We start from the raw sequence: 24264 nt of genomic DNA, 5'->3' as shown, positions 1-24264 counted from the left end.
GATTTATCTCTTATGGTCAGTCCATTTTTTTCCCAAATTTAATTTGAGGGAAGTTGTCACCATCTGCTGCCACCTTGTGGTTTGTATTGTCAGTTTTCCTCTTTTAGTGCAGTTGATCTTGTTCTTACATTTCTCCTTCCTCCTAAAGTCCCTGTGTTGCCTTTGTGGGCGGAGTTGTGGGACGTGCACAGCTGCCTCCGATTGACCCTGGTGCTACTTAAACAGCACCTTGACAGCTGGATAGCACTCAGCGATTCCACATCATGCCAGTTGATTCTATGCTTTGAGTATTTTGCTACCTTGGCCATTCCCAGTGCCATCCATCTTGGTGTTGTTTTGTATTGTGCACGTCTTGTAACTCCAAACCAAGTTTAGTTAATTTTTGTATATATGTATCTTTTGTTATTTTGTCCACAATACACATTTTGTCTTCTCTCTTTCGCACCGTCGCTTTTTGTTTCCTCCTGTTTGGATTGTTTTTGTGAGTAGATTTCCGCAGTAAAAAAATGTGTTTTACTCAGCGTCCTGCGCATCCTTGGGTTCCTCTTTACTGTGTTGAACAGCACTCTGACAGAAGGAGTTTCTCCAAAACACAACACCCTTTGGCGGACAAGTTTGTGATTAAATGCTATACATAAAAAATGAAAGGGACAAGCGGTAGAAACAATGGATGGATTGACTTTTATTGACTTTTCCCTAACAATCCAAACTTCCCCATGTTTTCTGAAATTGATAATGTTTGAGGGATTCTAAAAAAGGGGGAACAAAATCATAAACAACTTTTTTTTTTTAAATTGTCATGTGTAGTTTTTAAAAAAAATAAGAAATGTAGATTATTAAAAACAAAACTATCCTTCATAACCTTCCACATATAATGTTGCCATTTTCTCTAACCTACATATTGCATAAAGGGGACATACATATAAAACAATATTCATATTACAAAAGAGAGTAATACAGATTAATTAAAAAAAATTGATTATTGAGACCCAACAAATGATTCATAAAGTCACAGATTTTAAAAGTAAATGATCTTGTATAAAAGACAACTGCTGAAAATGTATAAAGTAAATAATAATATGTTTCCAGAAGTGGTCCAGAAGGTGTTTCAAGTGTGAACCCCTAAATTTGAATTAAGAGGGATTTATGTGTATTCAAAAGCAAAGGTATGAACACATGTAAAACAAATATGTACATCATATAAAGGAGTTACTCTACAACATCATTAAAAATCAAACATGATTTCTGAATATATCTATACACATAAAAAGTATTCGTAACATGTTTTGTCCTGTTTATTCTCATCTTTACAGTCAAAGTGTTGTGTTCATTTTTAAATAAAAGTACACAATGTTGTATATTAAAACATGTACTTGACTGAAAAAAGCAATAATCTGAAATATCTAATCTATAAATGTTAGAATCTATGTGCTGATGTTGTTACAAAGTCGAAGTTAAGATTTGACAGTTTATTTCAAATCCTGCAGTTTCATTTGCTGCTGCTGTTCTCACCAGCACACTTGTGTTTCTTACACTGGTACTTAGAAGACAATCTTTCACCACACACACTGCAACTCAACACTTTCTCTCCTGGGTGTCTTCTCATGAGTCTATTCAAAATACGGACTTTGTATACAACTTTTACAACACACTGAACATGTTTAAGGTTTGTCTGCAGTGTGTCTTGTCATGTGTGCTTTGAAATGGTGCATTTGAGTAAAATCTTTACTGCAGACTGAACATGAAAAAGGTTTTTCTCCAGTGTGTATTCTCATGTGTCTTTTCAAATGCATACTTTGTATAAAACTTCTACAACATACTGAACAAGTATAAGGTTTTTCACCAGTGTGTGTACTCATGTGTATTTTCAAGTAGTTCTTTCGAGCAAAATATTTACCGCAGATTGAACATGAAAAAGGTTGTTCTCCAGTGTGTATTCTCATGTGTTTTTTGAAATGGTCCCTTCGAGTAAAATCTTTACCGCAGATTGAACATGAAAAAGGTTTTTCTCCAGTGTGTGATCTAATGTGTGCATTTAAACGTTCATTTCTTACAAAACTTTTACCACATTCTGAGCAGGAAAACGGTTTTTCTCCTGTGTGTGTTCTCATGTGTACTTTTAAACTTTGATTTTTTCCAAAACTTTTACCACATTCTGAGCAGGAAAAAGGTTTTTCTCCAGTGTGTATTCTCATGTGTATTTTCAAAATGTATCTTTGAGTAAAATCTTTACCGCAGATCGAACACAAAAAATGTCTTTCTCCAGTGTGTGTTCTCATGTGTTCTTTCAGAAGACTTGGGTATTTAAAAGTTTTGTGACAGTGAGAACAAGTGAAGTGAGTGTTGTCAGTGTGACATGTCTTATCATCTTTAGAGTCTTCATCATCAGTGTCAGGAGAGTGTGACGTTGTGTCCTCACTATCTGATAGTGGAGCTAAGAGCTTGTCTGCTTGTGATCCTCCACAGTGGTCTCCATCAGCTTCTGTTGTCATGTGTTGTGTTGAGCTGCTGCTTGGAGGCTCCCCCCCTCCCCTCTCCTCACTTTCACCTTTCACCTCATCATCTTCACTCTTCACAGGGACACCAGTCACTGGCATCTTGGTGACATCAACCTCCTCCAGTCCTTCAAGATGCTCTCCCTGCTGACTGATGCTGTGTTCCTCCTCTTCCTCTTTAATGTGAGGGGTCAGTGGGTCCTCCTCTTCCGCCTTAATGTGAGGGCTCAGTGGATCCACTGCTTCCTTTTTAAAATGGGGTGTCAGTGGGTCCTCCTCTTCCTCTTTAAAATGGGGGATTAGTGGGTGTTCCTCTTCATTTTTAAAATGGGGGATCAGTGGGTATTCCTCTTCCTTCTTAATGAGGTTGTGCTGTGGCTCCTCTGTCTGCATCCTGAAGCTCCACTTCTATTGCTCAGGGTGAAGATGTTCTTCACAGACGTCTGCAAGACAAACACAAGTTTGAGAAACATCCATATCTGCTCAGTCACATAATGCATTCAGTACTTTGACATGCACTTAGGAAAAACAAGTTATTGTATGAACTGTCTTGAAATCTCAGTGATGCACAAACACGTTACTCTTTACAAGATTTTTCACAGGAAAAGAAAAAACAACTAGAACAACAGGACTTTTTACTATGGATAAACGATTTGGTTTAAAATTGATTTTACGATATATTATTTCATATTGAATTACTAATAGAACCATTTTAAAACAGGCTACAGAGTCTCCTAATTTAGTTGTTGAAATATGCAGTAAAATATTACATCATTTCCAGTATCATTTTCTCAAACAAAGTAACCAGATATTAACAGTAAATAAACAAGTACATTAAAAATATTTTTTTCAACAAAATAATACAATTATAAATGATACAATATGTTACTGCATATGTCAGCTGTCAAATTAGGAGCTTTTGTAACCCGCTTTAAAATTATTCTAGTATCAATTATACACCAAATTATATATCGTGACATGTATTGTTATTAGGATATAGATTTGAGGTCATATCGCCCATACCAAACATTAGTTCGCCAAGACATTTTGTTTGGCCCACCAATTTTATTTTTTAATATTCTTCAGATGTGTGTGTATGTTTAAAATGTGGGACTACTGTTCTACATCACGTGGAAGTGTCATGTCATGGGGATGGTGTGCTTTCAACTAAGGGTGTGACGATACGGTCAGCCCACCAAAGGATACTCGATATTGGCTTTAGGAGAACAAGACAATATTTTGGTGGTTAACATGATTCTTACACGTGTGTGTACTTCATGTGTATATGAATGTACTTTCCCTTGTGTGCTTAGTTTTACTGTAACTTCATAGTGGATAATATCTATAAACAACCTCAATTGTTTTACATCTTTAATTTGAAGGACTGTTTACTTATCTGACAAATTCAAAGGAAACTACACTTTTTTAAAATGTTGCCTATCATTCACAATCCTTATGTGAGACATATGTTTTAAACTTTTATAAATTTAATTATTAAATAAACGTGAGCAAAAATCAGTTAACATTGGAGTCAATGGGAGCTCCTCTATTTGACCCACAAAGTCCTCCAAAAAAATTGCCAACAATACACCATTTACATTTTGTGACCTGAATATTAACCAAGTATTAGTGATATTGTTATTATAAGCGCTAACGCTAAGGACCTACTTTTAGCGGCGCATTGATCACAGAAGTAACTAGCTTATGCTGCTATATTGACATACTGAGCTGCTTCCTCACCTCTAAGATGGTGAAAGCTAATTCTAGAATATAAATCATGCTTCTCACTTATGTAGTAGAAGGTTGTGGACATAAACCGAGAACTTGGTCAACACTGACATCCAACTTAGACCTGGAGATGGCTAGAAAGATTAAGTAATATGCTCTTTTGCACCCACCCTTTTTAACCGTTTGCGATGATTAATTCTTCATCTAAACGGGAAGATACGAACATCCCATCAGTCGGCATCCCAGTGAAAGCAGACATTGTATGTGTGGAGAGACACAGCCGACGGGCCGACAATGGGCGGAAAGCAGCAGCGCGGGCCCACCTGGAGGCCAGGAGGCGGGGCATGCGGCGGCGAGGAGAGGCATGACACACGCGAAGCGACACTGCAGCGGCAATCTGAGCCAGGTGCGTATATTACACACCTGCTTACAATCTGTCTATCTGCTGCTAGAGTACAAAAAGGGCGAGGGAGGAACGAGCGGGAGAGCAGCACGGAGGAGGAAACAACGGCCAGCAGACGAAGAGCGCAACGACCCACACCGAGAGAGCGATGACGCACCCCCGCAGTGGACGCAAGCCCCGGACGCTGTTTAATATAGATTAGAATAGGCCGTGCAACTAATCATATGTCCTGAGTTCCAGTTGAAAGTGGGTGCAAGTTCATGCCCACGCACACACACTCTTATCGCCCACATTCTTCACACTGTTTACGTGGCTTCTTGGCCGAGGTCTGAAGGACAACACCAGATATGAAGTCAGAGTCCAGGGAGAAAAAAGCACCGGTCAATATCGCACAGAAGGAACCTTCCTGGTGTTACCTGACGGCACGACCACCGAGCTGCGACACCACTACAAAGGCTCCTCCGTGCTCGTACCACCTGGCTTGGTAGCCTCGTACCCGCCTACCAAGCCAAAGACTTAGGTCCAATGAGGAAACAGGGCGTAACTGCTGCTGATTGGACCGACACGCAAATACCACATTTTCAAAACTCCCCGTTGTCAATTAAAAACATAGTTATGGGCTGCACTTTGGACACACCTGCTGTAAGATACGAGGAGCGAGCAGCTACACAACAGCTAAGCTAAAACAGCACTTTTAAGCATATCAAATAATTATAGTTGCTTAATACGTACACAAAGTCTCCAAAACAGAAGTCTGATAGCAAGTATCCAGTAACAAACAAGTCTGCGTTAGCCAACATTCTGCACCATGAGCTTGACTTCATGAATTATTGTGGCCACCAGGTGTTGGGAAAGATCAAATAAAACAAAAGCAAAAGCATCCGTCACAAGGTTAGTGTTTTTTATATATTTGTGTCAATATGTAGAAGCATCCTCAGCCTTCCCGGGAAGGTCCATTCAGGTGTACTGGAGAGGAGCCTAAGTCAGACAGTCGAACCTCAGATTTAGGAGGAACAGTGTGGTTTTCATCCTGGCCGTGGAACTGTGGACCAGGTCTATACTCTGGGCAGGGTTCTTGAGGGTGCATGGGAGTTTGCCCAACCAGTCTACATGTGCTTTGTGGACTTGGAGAAGGCATTCAACCGTGTCCCTCGGCAAGTCCTGTGGGGAGTGCTCAGGGAGTATGGGGTATCGGACTGTCTGATTGTGGCGGTCCGCTCCCTGTACGATCAGTGTCAGAACTTGGTCCGCATTGCCGGCAGTAAGTCGGACACTTTTCCAGTGAGGGTTGGACTCCACCAAAGCGCCTATTTTGTTCATAACTTTTATGGACAGAATTTCTAGGCGCAGTCAAGGCGTTGAGGGGATCCGGTTTGGTGGCTGCAGGATTAGGTCTCTTCATCTGGCCAGGAACTTTAGCTCTAACTGGATCGGTTTGCAACAGAGTGTGAAGCGACTGGGATGAGAATCAGAACCTCCAAGTCCGAGTCCAAGGTTCTCGTACAGAAAAGGGTGGAGTGCCATCTCCGGGTTGGGGAGGAGACCCTGCCCCAAGTGGAGGAGTTCAAGTACCTTGGAGTCTTGTTCACAAGCGAGGGAAGAGTGGATGGTGAGATCGACAGGCGGATCGGTGCGGCGTCTGCAGTAATGCGGACGTTGTATGGATCCGTTGTGGTTAAGAAGGAGCTGAGCCGGAAGGCAAAGCTCTCAGTTTACCGGTCAATCTACGTTCCCATCATCACCTATGGTCATGAGCTTTGTGTTATGACCGAAAGGATAAGATCACGGGTACAAGCAGCCGAAGCGGTCTGTTTATTTCAAGTGTTCGTTTTCCCTTATTAGCTCTTGTGTTATTTATTTAAACCCATATTTGTTCCCACTACCGCACCTTTAGTTGGAGTCTTTAATCTCGTTATATGCAAATATAATGACAATTAAGTCTATTCTATTCTATTCTAAATGAGTTTCCTCCGCCGTGTGGCGGGGCTCTCCCTTAGAGATAGGCTGAGAAGCTCTGTCATCCGGGAGGAACTCAAAGTAAAGCCGCTGCTCCTCCACATCGAGAACAGCCAGATAAGGTGGTTCAGGCATCTGGTCAGGATGCCACCCGAACGCCTCCCTAGGGAGGTGTTTAGGGCACGTCCGACCGGTAGGAGGCAACGGGGAATAGACTATGTCTCCTGGCTGGCCTGGGAACGCCTTGGGATCCCCCGGGAAGAGCTGGACGAAGTGGCTGGGGAGAGGAAAGTCTGGGGTTCCCTGCTTAGGCTGCTGCCCCCGCGACCCGACCTCAGATAAGCAGAAGAAGATGGAAGGATGGATGTGTAACACAACTTGATGTTTCTTGAAAACAGCGTCCAGTAGTTGATGTTGTTGCTCCTTCTCCTCTTTTGTTGGACAAAGTTCCTCCTTGTACTCTGCTGTAGTTTTTTTTTTCTCTAACATCACAAATATTTCTTCAACAGCAGCAGTTAGTCGCTGATTCAGCAACACTCACATCATTTGTAATGTAGACATGTTCACACAATAAAAACACTTTACACTTACATTGGATCTCTGCTTTGATGTGTCGATCACTTCCGCCTCTCTTTGTTAGCAGCTAACAAGCTAAGCTAACCAGCAGGCTAGGCTAGCACGTCAAAGTGCACTCAGACTAATGTATCCGCATACAAACAATTAATAACGACGTTTACTCTGTTAAACGACACAAATGTGCACATGTACGTTGTAATTAAGACCTAGAAACCATAATAACCAAAACAACGTATTCTCCGCCAGACGCCATCTTGTTTTGTTCTTCCTCCTGTGTGACGTCATCGAAGTGTTCTCAACCGCGGAACAAATGTTGGCCAAACACGCGTTTCACTTGGACAATAGTGAGTGGTGCACACTTCCTCCAAACACATGTTTCACTGGGACAATAGTGAGTGGTGCACACTTCCTTCAAACACGTGTTTCACTGGGACAATAGTGAGTGGTGCACACTTCCTTCAAACACGTGTTTCACTGGGACAATAGTGAGTGGTGCACACTTCCTTCAAACACGTGTTTCACTGGGACACTAGTGAGTGGTGCACACTTCCTTCAAACACGTGTTTCACTGGGACAATAGTGAGTGGTGCACACTTCCTTCAAACAAGTGTTTCACTGGGACAATAGTGAGTGGTGCACACTTCCTTCAAACACGTGTTTCACTGGGACAATAGTGAGTGGTGCACACTTCCTTCAAACACGTGTTTCACTGGGACAATAGTGAGTGGTGCACACTTCCTTCAAACACGTGTTTCACTGGGACAATAGTGAGTGGTGCACACTTCCTTCAAACACGTGTTTCACTGGGACAATAGTGAGTGGTGCACACTTCCTTCAAACACGTGTTTCACTGGGACAATAGTGAGTGGTGCACACTTCCTTCAAACACGTGTTTCACTGGGACAATAGTGAGTGGTGCACACTTCCTTCAAACACGTGTTTCACTGGGACAATAGTGAGTGGTGCACACTTCCTTCAAACACGTGTTTCACTGGGACAATAGTGAGTGGTGCACACTTCCTTCGCCCGGCCACAGAAGACAAAAAAGAGTTGCTGGTGTAACAATAGGAAGAATATATTCCACTCCTCTCTTGTACACGCGGCTTATGAGGTAATATACATGATATATTTTCATATTATTTATCTTATTTACCTCATATGTTGTTCGAAGCTAACGTGCTAGCTTTAGCCCGCTAGCAGGCCTTTGTAGCAAATGCGAGCGTTTTTTTTTGAGGAGTGTATTTTATATGTTCTCTGTGAGAATTATATTGACTTATTTAATACTTTAACTGTTTTTTGTTGTATATTACAGTCACGCTTAACATCATTAAATATTTGTTACTAGAAAGAAACAAACGTCTCGTAATTTAAGTCTGGAATAAGTCACATGGTATAATAATAATAATAATACATTTTATTTGGTATAGCGCTTTTCAGTGTACTCAAAGATGCTTTACAGGATGAAAAAAAATATTATTGTTATTGTAATGACAGTGTAATATAATGTATTATTGCAGTGGTCTGCTTTATGTTGGTGTCAACTTTATTAGCTAGAAATACAAATGATGTTTGCACGCACTTCTATTACCTTGATAACATCCATCCATCCATTTTCTACCACTTGTCCCTATTTGGTGTTGCGGGGGGGGAGTTGGAGCCTATCTCAGCTGCATTGGGTGGACATATCATGGAAATTAAATCAACTGATGTTTGTTATTATGAATACACTATTTGCACAATTGTAAGTGATTAATGCTTATTCAGTCGGACTAAAATAAATATTTAATTAAATAAATGTTAAATATTAAAAATAGCTTTAATATACTGCACACAAAATGAATTTGCATCAATATTTTGTATGTAGTCGAAACATGAGGTACCCAAATATTCTAAATATTTGTTTACATTTATGAATTTGTATATATATATATATGTATATATATATATATATATATATATATATACATATATGTATATATTTATATATATACTCGCTGGCACTTGTTCCACGTGCTTCACTGCACTTCTGTTTGTTTTCTGTTGGGTTAAAAATGTTGCTTTCGCAGAAGAAAGTTAAAGTAGCAATGATTGTCACACACACACTAGGTGTGGTGAAATGTGTCCTCTGCATTTGACCCATCCCCTTGATCACCCCCTGAGAGGTGAGGGGAGCAGTGGGCAGCAGCAGTGCTGCGCCCGGGAATCATTTATGGTGATTTAACCCCCAATTCCAACCCTTGATGCTGAGTGCCAAGCAGGTAGGTAATGGAGAACAAGGAGAGGATATTGTGCGTAAAAGTAAAGCCAACCGACCACAGCTCTGTAGTCCTGGTCACCGTTGACGTGAGGTGGGACTATTTTGGAGGTGCACGTCAAGGTTGGCTGGTAGGTTGGTAGTGGGAGGAGCCAGTTGGCGTCACTTGATGCTGCAGCACAATGACACTTTTATACGTGCAGACTGACTTCATGCAGTCATGACGGTATTAAAATCCCAGCAGGAGGTTTTCTTTAAGTTGTTACTTTTTATCAATAATTAATGTAAATGCAGAAAACAAGATCAATGACACAATTCATAATAATCAATAACTGATGATTATTCCATGTGTAGAAGAACATCACCACAAAGTGGTGTCAGTCCACTTGGAAAATATTATATTTGATAGATTAAAAAATATTTGACACATCTGAGCTGAAGTTTGTTTGTGTTGTCTTGCGGACGTCCAACAGATGAACGCTCGTCAAGAAGAACGTCCCCTTCAGCAGCAGGAGGATCCACAGCCCCCCCACATTAAAGAGGAAGAGGAGGAAGTGTGGATCAGTCAGGAGGGAGAGTGTCCTGTAGGGCAGGAGGAGGCTGATGTCAGCAAGTTTCCACTGACTGTTGTCTCTGTGAAGACTGAAGAGCATGAAGACAAACCACCTGAGTCCTCACAGCTTCATCACAGTCCAAGTAAGCACAACATCCACATATCATCTAATACAATGTTTGTGACACATGTTCATCCGGGGGACACATTTATCACTAAAGATGAAAATAAACTTGCTTTTTAACACCACCATTTAAAAATGAATGCTCATCAATCGTGTGAATAAGTGAAGTGAATTATATTTATATAGCACTTTTCTCTAGTGACTCAAAGCGCTTTTACATAGTGAAACCTGATATCTAAGTTACATTTAAACCAGTGTGGGTGGCACTGGGAGCAGGTGGGTAAAGTGTCTTGCCCAAAGACACAACGGCAGTGACTAGGATGGTGGAAGCGGGAATCGAACCTGGAACCCTCAAGTTCCTGGCACGGCCACTCTACCAACCGACAGCGCGCTTGCTTCCGCTGACGTGGCGGTCCTCAAGTGATGGCGGGATAAGAGCGCACCTTCACAATACACAAAACATCGGCAGAAAGCAATAATCTATAAAAAAAATCAAGCAAACTGGAGTTTTGACCCAGAGAAGGCAGGTCGGTTATAAAACCAAGAACTCTGCATCCCAGGCACCCGCGGACTTAAGGAAATGCACGTTCTTTTTGATTTCAATGCGTATAAAGACATAAAAAGTGTATTAATGCCAACACTGGTTATTCATGTGATTATCAGACAGAAGTCATTTCCATTAGACAATATTCAAATATAGGTGGGAGTGTTGGAACCATACCAATACTTTGGTACCGGTACTAAAATTATTTTGGTACTTTTCTCAATAAAGGGGACAACAAAAATGGCATTATTGGTTTTATTTTAACAAAATAACTTAAGATACATTAAACATATGTTTATTATTGCAGTTAAGTCCTTAATTAAAATAGTGAACATATTAGACAACTTGTCTTTTACTAGTAAGTAAACAAACAAATACTCCTAATTATTTAGCTGACATAAGCAGTAACATGAGGAGTCAGATGAGGTGGTTCGGGCATCTGGTCAGGATGCCACCCGAAGGCCTCCCTAGGGAGGTGTTTAGGGCACGTCCAACCGGTAGGAGGCCACGGGGAAGACCCAGGACACGTTGGGAAGACTATGTCTCCCGGCTGGCCTGGGAACGCCTCGGGATCCCCCGGGAAGAGCTAGACGAAGTGGCTGGGGAGAGGGAAGTCTGGGCTTCCCTGCTTAGGCTGTTGCCCCCGCGACCCGACCTCGGATAAGCGGAAGATGATGGATGGATGGATGGATGGAAGCAGTAATATATTGTGTCATTTATATACCTATTATTTTGTCAACATTATTAAGGACAAGTGGTAGAAAATGAACTATTAATCTACTTGTTCATTTACTGTTAGTATCTGCTTATTTTCTCTTTTAAAGGGGAAAATTATCACAATTTCTGAAGGGTTAAAACCAATAAAAATCAGTTCCCAGTGGCTTATTTTATTTTTTGAAGTTTTTCTCAAAATTTTACCCATCACGCCATATCCCGAAAAACAGCTTCAAAATTCCTGATTTTAACCGTCGTTATATCCCCCCCGTCCATTATCCTGTGACGTCACAGCGTGATCACACAGAAACAAACATGGCGGATAGCACAGAAAGGTATAGCGATATTAGCTAGGATTCAGACTAGGATTTCAGCGCCGTAAGCGATTCAACAGATTACGCATGTATTGAAATGGATGGTTGAAGTGTGGAGGCAGGTAGTGAAAACGAAATTGAAGAAGAAACTGAAGCTATTGAGCCATATCATGACAGACAGCAGCAACGAGGACGAATTTGACGATCGCCTTCTAACCAACGTTTGGTAAGTGTTTGTTTGGCATTAAATGTGGGTGGAGGGAAAGGCTGGATGCAAATGTAGCTACAAATGAGGCATAATGATGCAATATGTACATACAGCTAGCCTAAAAAGCATGTTAGCATCGATTAGCTTGCAGTCCTGCCGTGACCAAATATGTCTGATTAGCACATAAGTCAATAACATCAACAAAACTCACCTTTGTGCATTCATGCACAACCTTATAAGTTTGGTGGACAAAATGAGACAGAAAAAGAAGTGGCATAAATCATATCCAGGGGCTTTACCTCGCTGGTCTGCGGGAAGAGACTGCCGTCCTCCCTGAATAGCTCGCACTCGGGCAGATTCAGTAGTTGCCTATTTAACAATTTTGCAGATTTTGTTGACTTTATCGTTGGAAATGCATCTGCTTTGAGTGTCGCAGGATATCCACACATTCTTGTGTGGATATCAGAAAAATAACAGAGTTGATTTGACTTGGTGCGTGTAATAAGATTGAGAAAATGGCGGATGGCTTCATGTTGTGACGTCACGGGTGAAAGGTCATCGCTCGACAGGCTATCAATTGAAAGGCGTTTAAATCGCCAAATTCACTCATTTAGAGTTCGGAAATCGGTTAAAAAAATATATGGTCTTTTTTCTGCACCATCAAGGTATATATTGAGGCTTACATAGGTCTGCTGATAATGTTCCCCTTTAACATTTTCTGTCTACACTTCTGTTAAAATGTAATAATCACTTATTCTTCTGTTGTTGGATGCTTTACATTACTTTGTGGATGATACCACAAATGTGGGTATCAATCTGATACCAAGTAGTTACAGGATCATACATTGGTCATCTGCAAAGTCCTCATGTGTTCAGGGACATATTTCCTGAGTTTATAAACATAATATACATTTTTTAAAAACGAAAGAAAATGTTGTGATGCCAAAAAATATCGACGTAATCATAGTAGTATCGACTAGATACTGCCAAAGGTGGATGGACGTTAGCCGCTAGCTAGCTAGCATGTCTTAAAGCACCTCTTCCTGAGGGAGTTTCAGTGTTATAACTTCACCTTTATCTTTACTTTTTACACCAAAATGCGTCAATTCTCCCTTTTCTGTCTCCACACTGTGTCTGCTTGTAAGTACTCTGTGATTGTGTGCTGCCGAACATGCTCGTCTGCTTATAAACCTCCAATGTCACAACGTGACTTCGACGCATGAAGCGTGGGATAACGTGAACAGTTGTGGAACTTTCTAACAAACAGTATTGTGGCCAAACAGCTCCATTTTTGTTTCATCTGACATCACATGGACAAAGATAAGACCTTCTGGAGGAAAGTTCTGTAGTCAGATGAAACAAAAATGAAGCTGTTTGGCCACAAAACCCAGCAATATGTTTGGAGGACAAAAGGTGAGTCCTTTAATCCTAGGAACATCATCCCTACCGTCAAGCATGGTGGTGGTAGTATTATGCTCTGGGTCTGTTTTGCTTCCAATGGAACTGCTGCTTTAAATGAGACAATGAAAAAGGAGGATTACCTCCAAATTCTTCAGGACAAGCTAAAATCATCAGGGGGGAGGTTGGGTCTTGGGTGCAGTTGGGTGTTCCAACAGGACAATGACCCCAAACACACCTCAAAAGTGGTAAAGGAATGTCTAAATCAGGCTCGAATTTAGGTTTTAGAATTTTCTTCCCAAAGTCCTGACTTAAATGTGTGGACAATGCTGAAGAAGCAAGTCTATGTCTGAAAACCAACACATTTAGTTGACTTGCACCAATTTTGTCAAGAGTGGTCAAAAATTCAAGCAGAAGCTTGTGGATGGCTACCAAAAGTGCTTTATTGCAGTGAAACTTGCCAAGGGACATGTAAGCAAATATTAACATTGCTGTATGTACACTTTTGACCCAGCACATTTGCTCACATGTACAGTAGACCCATAATAAATTCATAAAAGAAGCAAACTTCATGAATGTTTTAGTGAGCAACAAGTATGTGCTCCAATCACTACATCACAAATAAATAAGAGTTGTAGAAATGATTGGAAACTCAAGACAGCCATGACATTATGTTCTTTACAGGTGTATGGAAACTTTTGATTGCGACTCTATATATGCATGTGTATATGTATATATATATCCATCCATTTTCTACCGCTTATCCCTTTCGTAGTCGCAGGGTGCTGGAGCCTATCTTAGTTACAATTGGGTATATATATATATGTGTATATATATCAATCAATCAATCAATGTTTACTTATATAGCCCTAAATCACTAGTGTCTCAAAGGGCTGCACAAACCACCACGACATCCTCGGTAGGCCCACATAAGGGCAAGGAAAACTCACACCCAGTGGGACATCGGTGACAATAATGACCCAGTGGGACGTCGGTGACAATAATGATTATGAGAACCTTAGAGAGGAGGAAAGCAATGGATGTCGAGCGGGTCTAACATGATACTGTGAAAGTTCAATCCACAATGGATCCAATATGTAATACATATATATATATATATATATATATGTGTGTATGTGTAAATATATATATGTGTAAATATATATATATATGTATATTTACACATATATACATACATATATATACACACATATATATATATATATATATATATATATATATATATATATATATATATATATACACACCCACACATATATATATATATATATATATATATATATATATATATATCATATATGTATGTATGTATGTATGTATGTATGTATGTATGTATGTATATATATTAGGGGTGTGGGAAAAATCAATTCGAATTTGAATTGTGATGCTCACGTTGTGCGATTCAGAATCGATTCTCATTTTTAAAAAATCAATGTTTTGTTTCTTTTAATCAATGCAACAAAACAATACACAGCAATACCATAACAATGCAATCCAATTCCAAAACCAAACCTCACCCAGCAACACTCAGAACTGCAATAAACAGATTAATTGAGAGGAGACACAAACACAACACAGAACAAACCAAAAGTAGTGAAACAAAAATGAATATTATCAACAACAGTATCATTATTAGTTATAATTTCAGCTGAAATTCTATGTATTGAATGAATACAGAATCATTTTGAATCGGAAAAAAAACGTTTTTGAATCGAGAATCGCGTTGAATCGAAAAAATCGATTAATAATCGAAGCGCGACCCTAAGAATCGATATTGAATCGAATCGTGGGACACTCAAAGATTCTCAGCCCTAATATATATATATATATATATATATATATATATATATATATATATATATATATATATATACACATATATATACCTTTTTTTATTTTTTTATATACTGTATATTTATGTATAATATGTTCAGTTTAACAGTCCTGTTGTGATTGATTGAATGCCCTGAGAATTATACTGGATATTCTTTTGTAATTGCCACAAAATAACGTGTAGTATTTTGTTAATTTCTTGCCAAAAATATTTTTATTTTATAGATATTTTCATACCAGAATATTGTCCTTAGGGCCCTCTGGCCCCCCATGGAGGACCCCTAAAATCTGTGCCTTTTAAGACCTCACTGTTGGCTTTGTAGGCTCATGTTACTTCTCAACTAGTCAAAGTTGATGCTAATCGACCTGTTTCTTCTCCTTTTTACTGAATGTGAAAGCAAAAGTGAGTCCACAAATAACCCAATCGTAAAGCAGAATCGAAAATTAAATCTGAATTGGTGAAATCTTATCTATTTCCATCCCAGCATGTGTTTGTCTTCTTGTGTCCTGCAGACGTCTGTGAAAAATATCGTCCACCTGAGCAGCAGGAGGGGTCCTCCAGTATGGAGCAGAGGAGGTCACAGTACCTCCATGTGAAAGAAGAGGAGCCACAGCCCCCTCACTTTGAAGATGAAGAAAAACAGCGGCTGTACCCCCACTTTATAGAGGAAGACAAGAGACACCTCATCAGTGTGAAGAGTCAAGGTGATGAGGTCAAAGGTGAAAGTGAGGAGAAGAGAGAGGCAGAGCCTCCAAGCAGCAGTTTAGCAGAATGTGATGGAGACCACTGTGGAGGATCACAAGCAGACAAGCTCTTAGCTCCACTATCAGATAGTGAGGACACAACGTCACACTCTCCTGACACTGATGATGAAGACTCTAAAGATGATAAGACATGTCACACTGACAACACTCACTTCACTTGTTCTCTCTGTCACAAAACTTTTAAAGACCATAGTAATCTGAAAAGGCACATGAGTACACACACCGGAGAGAAACCTTTTTCCTGCTCAGAATGTGGGAGAGATTTTAGACTAAAACACATGCTGAAAGTACACATGAGAACACACACTGGAGAAAAACCTTTTTTATGTTCAATCTGCGGTAAAGATTTTACTCAAAAGCACCATTTGAAAACACACATGAGAATACACACTGGAAAAAAACCTTTTTCCTGTTCAATCTGTGGTAAAGATTTTACTTATAGGAACTATTTGAAAATACACATAAGAATACACACTGGAGAAAAACCTTTTTCTTGCTCAGAATGTGGTAAAAGTTTTGTAATAAATCAAAGTTTAAAAGTACATAAGAGAACACACACTGGAGAAAAACCTTTTTCATGTTCAATCTGTGGTAAGGTTTTTACTCAAAGGGACCATTTAAAAAAACACATGAGAATACACACTGGAGAAAAAACTTTTTCCTGCTCATAATGTGGTAAAAGTTTTGTCATAATACAAAGTTTAAAAGTAAATATGAGAACACATATTGGTGAAAAACCTTTTATATGTTCAGTATGTGGTAAAAGTCTGAATAGAAAGACAGCAATTAAAATTATACATGAGAATGCAATCAGGTGAAAAACCATACTCCTGTTCAATCTGCAACAAAAGCTTTGGTCACCTAAACACTCTTACATTACACATGAGAAGACACCCAGGTGAGAAAGTGTTGAGTTGCAGTGTGTGTGGTGAAAGATTGTCTTCTAAGTACCAGTGTAAGAAACACAAGTGTGCTGGTGAGAACAGCAGCAGCAAATGAAACTGCAGGATTTGAAATAAACTGTCCAGACTTTCATTTTGATTTTCTAACAACATCAGCACATATAACATGTGTGACATTGTTGTTTGTGTAACACAATCTTGTTAATATGATTCTAACATTTATAGATTAGACACTTCAGATTAGTGCTTTTATTTCAGTCAAGTACATGAGTTAATATACACATTTGTGTATTTTAAAATAAACAACAATTTGACTGAAAGGGTGAAAATAAACTACATAAAATATGTTACATACAATAAACATTTTAAGTGTAGATATTTATAATTCAGTTTTATACTTATTCATAATAGTGTTTATATAAGTTTTTTTGAACAATGAAGTGTTACATATTTTATTTTCTAATTGTAGATAATTCCATAGATGAACTCCTTTATATGATGTACATATTTGTTTTACATGTGTTCATACCTTTGCTTTTGAGTACACATAAATCCCTCTTAGTTCATATTTACTGGTTCACATCTGAAACATCTTCTGGACCACTTCAGGAAGCATATTATTATTTACTTTATACATCATTTGAACAGTTGTCTTTTATACAAAAACATTGACTTTAAAAATGTGTGACTTTATGAATCATTTGTTGGGTCTCTAGAATCCATTCTATTAATCATCTTTATTACTTTCTTGTGTAATATGATGATTGTTGTGTGATTGTTTTATATGTATGTCCCCAGACCTTTATGCAATAAACAATGTATGTTTCAACTGAAGTTGGCTACAATAATTCTAGTTAATATTTGTAAGTATGTATTTTATTCTATTCAGTACTGCACTCAATTGTTTTTTTTTACTTTTTTTTTGTATGATTTACAAGTAGTGTCCAGCTTACTTCATCATCTATATTAACTCCTAAAAATGTGACTACCTTTATTATTTTTATTTCAATATTATCCATAATAATTTGTGTTTTACATTTTTACAATCTCCAAATATGATATATTTAGTTTTATTGAAGTTTAGTGACAGTTTATTGATGTGCAGACAACATTTTTTGATAAAGTTCTCACTGGATAAAATGAGATGAGAGATAAATCAAGCAGTAATGAAGGCGAAGAATGTATAGTTACACTCAGTAGTGACAATTAAAGACACTTTCATCCTGTTGATTTAAGCAAAAAAAAGAGTGAAGTGTAATATTCCAAAAATAGAAGAATATTAATATCAGCAGTCAATATTCCAACATTGTGACGCTGACCTATGGTAAAAAACATATTTATTTTTAAAGGCTTTATGAGAGTGATGTAATTTTCAGAAACAGAAATACTTTATTAATCCCCGAGGGGAAATAAAAAAAAGAGTGGGGGAAGAGTGGATGGTGAGATCGACAGGCGGATCGGTGCGGCGTCTTCAGTAATGCGGACGTTGTATCAATCCGTTGTGGTGAAGAAGGAGCTGAGCCGGAAGGCAAAGCTCTCAATTTACCGGTCGATCTACGTTCCCATCCTCACCTATGGTCATGAGCTTTGGGTCATGACCGAAAGGATAAGATCACGGGTACAAGCGACCCAAATGAGTTTCCTCCGCCGTGTGGCGGGTCTCTCCCTTAGAGATAGGGTGAGAAGCTCTGCCATCCGGGAGGAACTCAAAGTAAAGCCGCTGCTCCTTCACATGGAGAGGAGCCAGATGAGTTGGTTCGGGCATCTGGTGAGGATGCCACCCGAACGCCTCCCTAGGGATGTGTTTAGGGCACGTCCAGCTGGTAGGAGGCCACGGGGAAGACCCAGGACACGTTGGGAAGACTATGTCTCCCGGCTGGCCTGGGAACGCCTGGGGATCCCCCGGGAAGAGTTAGACGAAGTGGCTGGAGAGAGGGAAGTCTGGGCTTCCCTGCTTAGGCTGCTGCCCCCGCGACCCGACCTCAGATAAGTGGAAGATGATGGATGGATGGATGGATGGATGGGAAATAAAAAATGTCAGCACTGTTATAAACATGTGATTATTAAGTGTAATAATGTATGTGCGGAGAGACGCAGCCGACGGGCCGACAGCGGGCTGAGAAACATGATTGTCCTGACAAAGATGGAGGCCAGGAGGCGGGGCATGCAGCAGAGGGGAGAGGCGTGACGCACGCAGGGCGGCAGGACAACAGCAATCAGCGCTAGGTGCGTACACCACACAGCTGCGCTCAATCACATCATCTGCTCCTGCAGCATAAAAAGGGGGAAGGAGGAACATTCAGGGGGAAGTAGGAGAAGGAACCCGCTGACGAGACCGACCACGAGCAACGAACGATCAGACCTGAGAGATGACGAGTCCCCGCCACGGACGCAAACCCCGGACACCGCGAACAGAAGCAGGAAACGCCCGCGCACTGCAAGGTGCGGCGACAAGAAGGCAAGAGAATGACATGATGATTGAAGCAATAAATCAGAGTCAAACCTGTTATGATGCGTCATGTGTTGGATGGCACTGCAACTCACACCAGGACGGCAGGAAGCCCGTCACAGTATGATATTAATACAATAATAAAATGCTACGTTTGGGGATGTGTAATATTGTTTTGAAGAACATCCTGAATGTTTTCATGCTAGAATAGTTTTAAGAGTGGAAAAAAAAATGAGGCAGTAATGACGATAATAATGGTTTGTTTTAAGCCTGTTTATGAATAGTTAAAGATAATTAAAATAAAAAAAAAATGTAGCTTACATCCTCAGTGAGCTGAACTCCAGCAGTAAAGATGAGAGAAATAATGTGGAAAGGTCAGAAGTCAAATGTTTCTTCAGGTAATACATGGAGCCTCTGCTGCCACCCAGCGGCCGTTGGAAAGAATGCATACATTTTGTTTTGACCTCCTTAAAGCTGCTTTTTACTTTCTGTCAACGCGGATTAAGAACAAAACATTAGTGATCAAAACACATCGCTTGGTTTGGATCAAGTGTGAGTGTAAAGTGTTGTGATTGTGTCAAAATGTGCGAAGGAACGAGAGCAGAGTACGAGGATGAACTTTGTCCAACAAAAGAGGAGAAGGAGTGTTAGTTGTGTTACACAGAACGTTTGTTTACTTCTTACTCTCACATATTTACTAACTTTATATTCATTTGTTACCACCATTCTTAAATATGTTTGTAAGAATGTGGGTGTTGTTGAGAAGATGTAAAAATGTGTTCTAGTTTATTAGTAAAATAAATTGTTTTCCTGAATTATATTCTCCTCACTTTATCCAGACAGTCATTAGGACAAAAGACCCTGGGAGGAATTTGCCCTTTAAAAAGGGAAACCTATTCACTGTGGCAGGACAATATCTAGATGAATTGATCACCTTTGTATAATCGGCTACGAGGCATTTTATTCTCATTGTACAGCCCTTACCTTTGGGCTGATACTGATACTGATACTGATACTGTGTTGACCAGTTTGATGATTGAATGTCCAGTACTGTAGAAATGTGTTTGGATATGACAATCCCTTTATTCCAAGCTATCAAAATGAAATGAAAAGTAGGTTCTAGAACATTATGTATGCTGACCTTGGCTTGAATGGCACATTGTCACAGCAGCGAGACCTGACCACACACCACACCACACGCTCCAAAACGGTTTGTCCTCCATGTAATCACCCCCCAGTGTTTCCAGCTGAACCTAATTAAAGGAGGCTACTATGACAACCACACCACAGCAACTGTCCCATCCCTGTCAACACTTCCTGGTTCTCAAGAGGAAGTGGGCAGAGCAATCTGCTGAAAGGGAAATTCAGCATGAACTGAAGCCAGCAATCAATCAGAGAAAACAAAATATAAATATAAGCAAATAAGGAAATTTGGCTCCAACATATCCCTTTAATTCCTGTCCGTTTGCTATTAGACTTCTGGCATTCCACTGAACAATCAACATGGCGTTGGATTGTGGTCACATGACTCTGTTTCGTCTCCTCTCTGTAGTTCACCTTGTACCTGTTCCCAAGATAGTTCTTTTACATTTAAAAACTTTGCTACTGCTTTGACGATTATTTTTGATCTTCTCACTCTTATTTCTTGCCTGTTCTGTACAGTTTATTACGTATGTCTTCTTTCTATTTCCAGCACACTAGTAGAACATCTTAGGTGTATTGCTGCCCTCCACAGTCTATAAACAAAATGTCCTCCTTCTGTCCTATGGCCCACACTACAGACTTGGACACAAACAGGACAGAAAGTAAAAAGCAGCTTTAAGGACGTCAAAACAAAATGTATGCATTCTTTCCAACGGCCGCTGGGTGGCAGCAGAGGCTCCATGTATTACCTGAAGAAACATTTGACTTCTGACCTTTCCACATTATTTCTCTCATCTTTACTGCTGGAGTTCAGCTCACTGAGGATGTAAGCTACATTTGGCATTTTTTATTTAATTAATTATTCATAAACAGGCTTAAAACAAAACATTATTATCATTACTGCCTCATTTTGTTTCACTCTCTACTAATTAAATTTATTCTAGCATGAAAACATTCAGGATGTTCATACAAACAATATTACACATCCCCAAACGTACCATTTTATTATGGTATTATCATACATTATTACTTTGAATATTCACATGTTTATAACAGTTATTACATCACTCCCATAAAGTTTCTAAAGCTGAATATGTTTACCATAGCTCAGCTTCACAATGTTGGAATATTGACTGCTGATATTAATATTCTTCTATTGTTTGGAATATTACTTTACTCTTTTTCTTTGCTCAAATGAACAGGATGAAAGTGTCTTTAATTGTCACTACTATCTATATATAATTATGTATATAATAATCTTCCATTCTTCACCTTCATTACCGCTTGATTTAACTCTCATCTTATTTTATCCAGAGGGAACTTGACCATAAAAAGATGGCTTAACATCAATAAACTGTCACTAAACTTCAATAAAACTAAATATATCATATTTGGGGGTTGTAAAATTTTAAAAAACAAATTATGATGGATAATATCACATTTTTAGGAGTTAATAAAGATGAAGTAAGCTGGACACTACATGTAAGTCATATAAAGAAAACATTAAAAAATGGAGTGCGTTATTAAATAGAACAAAATACATACTTACAAATATTAATTACAATTATTGTACCCAACTTTAGTTGAAGCATACATTGTTTATTGCATAAAAGTCTGGGGACATACATATAAAACAATCACACATCAATCATCATATTACACAAGAAAGTAATAAAGACAATTAATAGAATGGATTCTAGAGACCCAACAAATTATTCACAAAGTCATACATTTTAAAAGTAAATGATCTTATATAAAACACAACTGCTCAAATGTTGTATAAAGTAAATAATTATATGCTTCCAGAAGTGGTCCAGAAGATGTTTCAGATGTGAAGCAGTAAATATGAACTAAGAGGGATTTATGTGTACTCAAAAGCAAGGGTATGAACACATGTAAAACAAATATGTACATCATATAAAGGAGTTCATCGATGGAATCATCTACAATTAGAAAATAAAATATGTAACACTTCATTATTTAAAAAAAACATATATAAAACACTATTATGAATAAGTATAATAGTGAATTATGAATATCTACACTTAAAATGTTAATTGTATGTAACATATTTTATGTACTGTTTATTCTCACCTTTTCAGTCAAACTGTTGTGTTCATTTTAAAGTACACAAATGTGTATATTAACTCATGTACTTGACTGAAATAAAAGCACTAATCTGAAGTGTCTAATCTATAAATGTTAGAATCATATTAAAAAGATTGTGTTACACACACAACAATGTCACACATGTTATATGTGCTGATGTTGTTAGAAAATCAAAGTTAAAGTCTTGACAGTTTATTTCAAATTCTGCAGTTTCATTTGCTGCTGCTGTTCTCACCAGCACACTTGTGTTTTAGTGAGATTGTAAAAACATACCTCGAGGTCGGATGGCTGCGGTGAACACGCCAGTGTCTCAGAGAGAAGCCAAGGAGCCAAGCTCACAGCTGCTGCAGGACGACGAATAATCCAATGATTTCTCCGGTAAGATATATATCACAATTTCCCCATCCAAAAACATGCTGGTTGACGTAGAGAAAACATGTTCGCTTGACCGCTCTGTGTTAAAAACAAACAAAGAAACACCGGCTGTGTTTCGGTGCTAAAGGCAGCTGCAATCCACCGCTTTCCACCAACAGCATTCTTCTTTATAGTCTCCATTATTAAATGAACAAATTGCAAAAGATTCAGCAACACAGGTGTCCAAAATACTTTGTAATTGCGCGATGAAAAGAGACGACTTTTAGCCGTGTTTGGTGCTACGCTAATATGTCCCCTCCAACAGGTGACGTCACGCGTATGCGTCATCATTCCGCGACGTTTTTAACAAGTAACTCGAGAGAAATTTAAAGGGTAACATTATCACAATTTCAGAAGGGTTAAAACCAATAAAAATCAGTTCCCAATGGTTTATTTTATTTTTTGAAGCTTTTTTCAAAATGTTATCCATCATGGATTATCCCGAAAAAAGGTTTTAAAGTGCCTGATTTTCGCTATCTGTAAATCCACCGTCCATTTTCCTGTGACGTCACATATTGACGCCAATACAAACAAACATGGCGGATAGAACAGGAAGATATAGCGACATTAGCACGGATTCAGACGTGGATTTCAGCAGATTCAACAGATTACGAATGTTTTGAAACGGATGGTTGGAGTGTGGAGGCAGATAGCGAAAGCGAAATTGAAGAAGAAACTGAAGCTATTGAGCGAATAGCTATTGAAGCTATTCGGCGATCGCCTTCTAACCAACGATTGCATCTTTTGACCACTGGAGCAATTTAAATCCATCGATTGGTAAATGTTTGTTTGGCATAACATGTGGGTGGAGGGAAAGGCTGGAGGCAAATATAGCTACAAATGTACATACAGCTAGCCTAAATAGCATGTTAACATCGATTAGCTACCAGTCAGGCCGTGACCAAATATGTCCGATTAGCACATAAGTCAATAACATCAACAAAACTCTCCTTTGTGATTTCGTAGACTTTATCGTTGGAAATGCATCTGCTTTGAGTGTCGCAGGATAGCCACACATCTCTGTGCCATGTCTGTCATAGCATCGCCGGTAAAATGTGCAGAACAAACAAGGGACTTTCGCATCTTTTGACCACTGGTGTACTTGAATCCGTCGATTGGTGTGTGTTTGTTTGGCATTAAATATGGGTGGAGGGAAAGGCTGGATGCAAATATAGTTACAAATGAGGCATAATGATGCAATATGTACATACAGCTAGCCTAAATAGCATGTTAGCGTCGATTAGCACGCCATGCTAATCGATGCACACTCCACGTAAGTCACCTTTAATCCGTCCCTGTTCATGTTGTTACACCCTCCAACAACACACCGACGAGGCATGATGTCTCCAAGGTACGGAAAA

General features: G+C 39.2%; 2 protein-coding genes across 4 annotated transcripts in view; one reads left to right on the top strand and one right to left on the bottom strand.

Moving 5' to 3' along the window:
* Positions 1-658: 658 nt before the first annotated feature.
* LOC133546200 (oocyte zinc finger protein XlCOF6.1-like) lies at positions 659-20405 on the bottom strand. Of its 2 annotated transcripts, none has more exons than XM_061892100.1 (2): positions 20222-20405; positions 659-2938 (listed from the first exon to the last, which is right to left on the bottom strand). In XM_061892100.1, the coding sequence occupies exon 2, from the start codon at positions 2886-2888 to the stop codon at positions 1662-1664; it is 1227 nt and encodes a 408-aa protein (XP_061748084.1). In that variant the 5' UTR covers positions 2889-2938; positions 20222-20405; the 3' UTR covers positions 659-1661. The 2 variants fall into 2 exon arrangements, with proteins under 2 accessions (XP_061748084.1, XP_061748085.1); XM_061892101.1 differs by lacking the exon at positions 20222-20405 and adding an exon at positions 7174-7415.
* LOC133546211 (zinc finger protein 135-like) overlaps positions 8109-24264 on the top strand; it is a 90823-nt gene continuing 74667 nt past the window's right edge. Inside the window, exons 1-3 of one of the 2 annotated variants that reach the window (XM_061892115.1) lie at positions 8123-8269; positions 9886-10108; positions 15635-17189. In XM_061892115.1, coding sequence (XP_061748099.1) covers positions 9886-10108; positions 15635-16557 — 1146 coding nt within the window. In that variant the 5' untranslated portion in view covers positions 8123-8269 and the 3' untranslated portion in view covers positions 16558-17189. Of the gene's footprint in view, positions 8270-9885; positions 10109-15634; positions 17190-24264 lie in introns of those variants that run through there. The other variant, XM_061892114.1, reaches the window with a different exon arrangement.

This window comes from Nerophis ophidion, linkage group LG29 (assembly GCF_033978795.1).
Source record: "Nerophis ophidion isolate RoL-2023_Sa linkage group LG29, RoL_Noph_v1.0, whole genome shotgun sequence".
Lineage (NCBI taxonomy): Eukaryota > Metazoa > Chordata > Actinopteri > Syngnathiformes > Syngnathidae > Nerophis > Nerophis ophidion.
The sequence above is the reverse complement of the archived record's forward strand: the minus strand, read 5'-3'. Positions and strand labels throughout refer to the sequence as shown.

What these genes read in the sequence shown, in the direction of transcription:
- LOC133546200 (XM_061892100.1), bottom strand. Translation starts at nt 2,888, where the DNA reads ATGCAGACAGAGGAGCCACAGCACAACCTCATTAAGAAGGAAGAGGAA.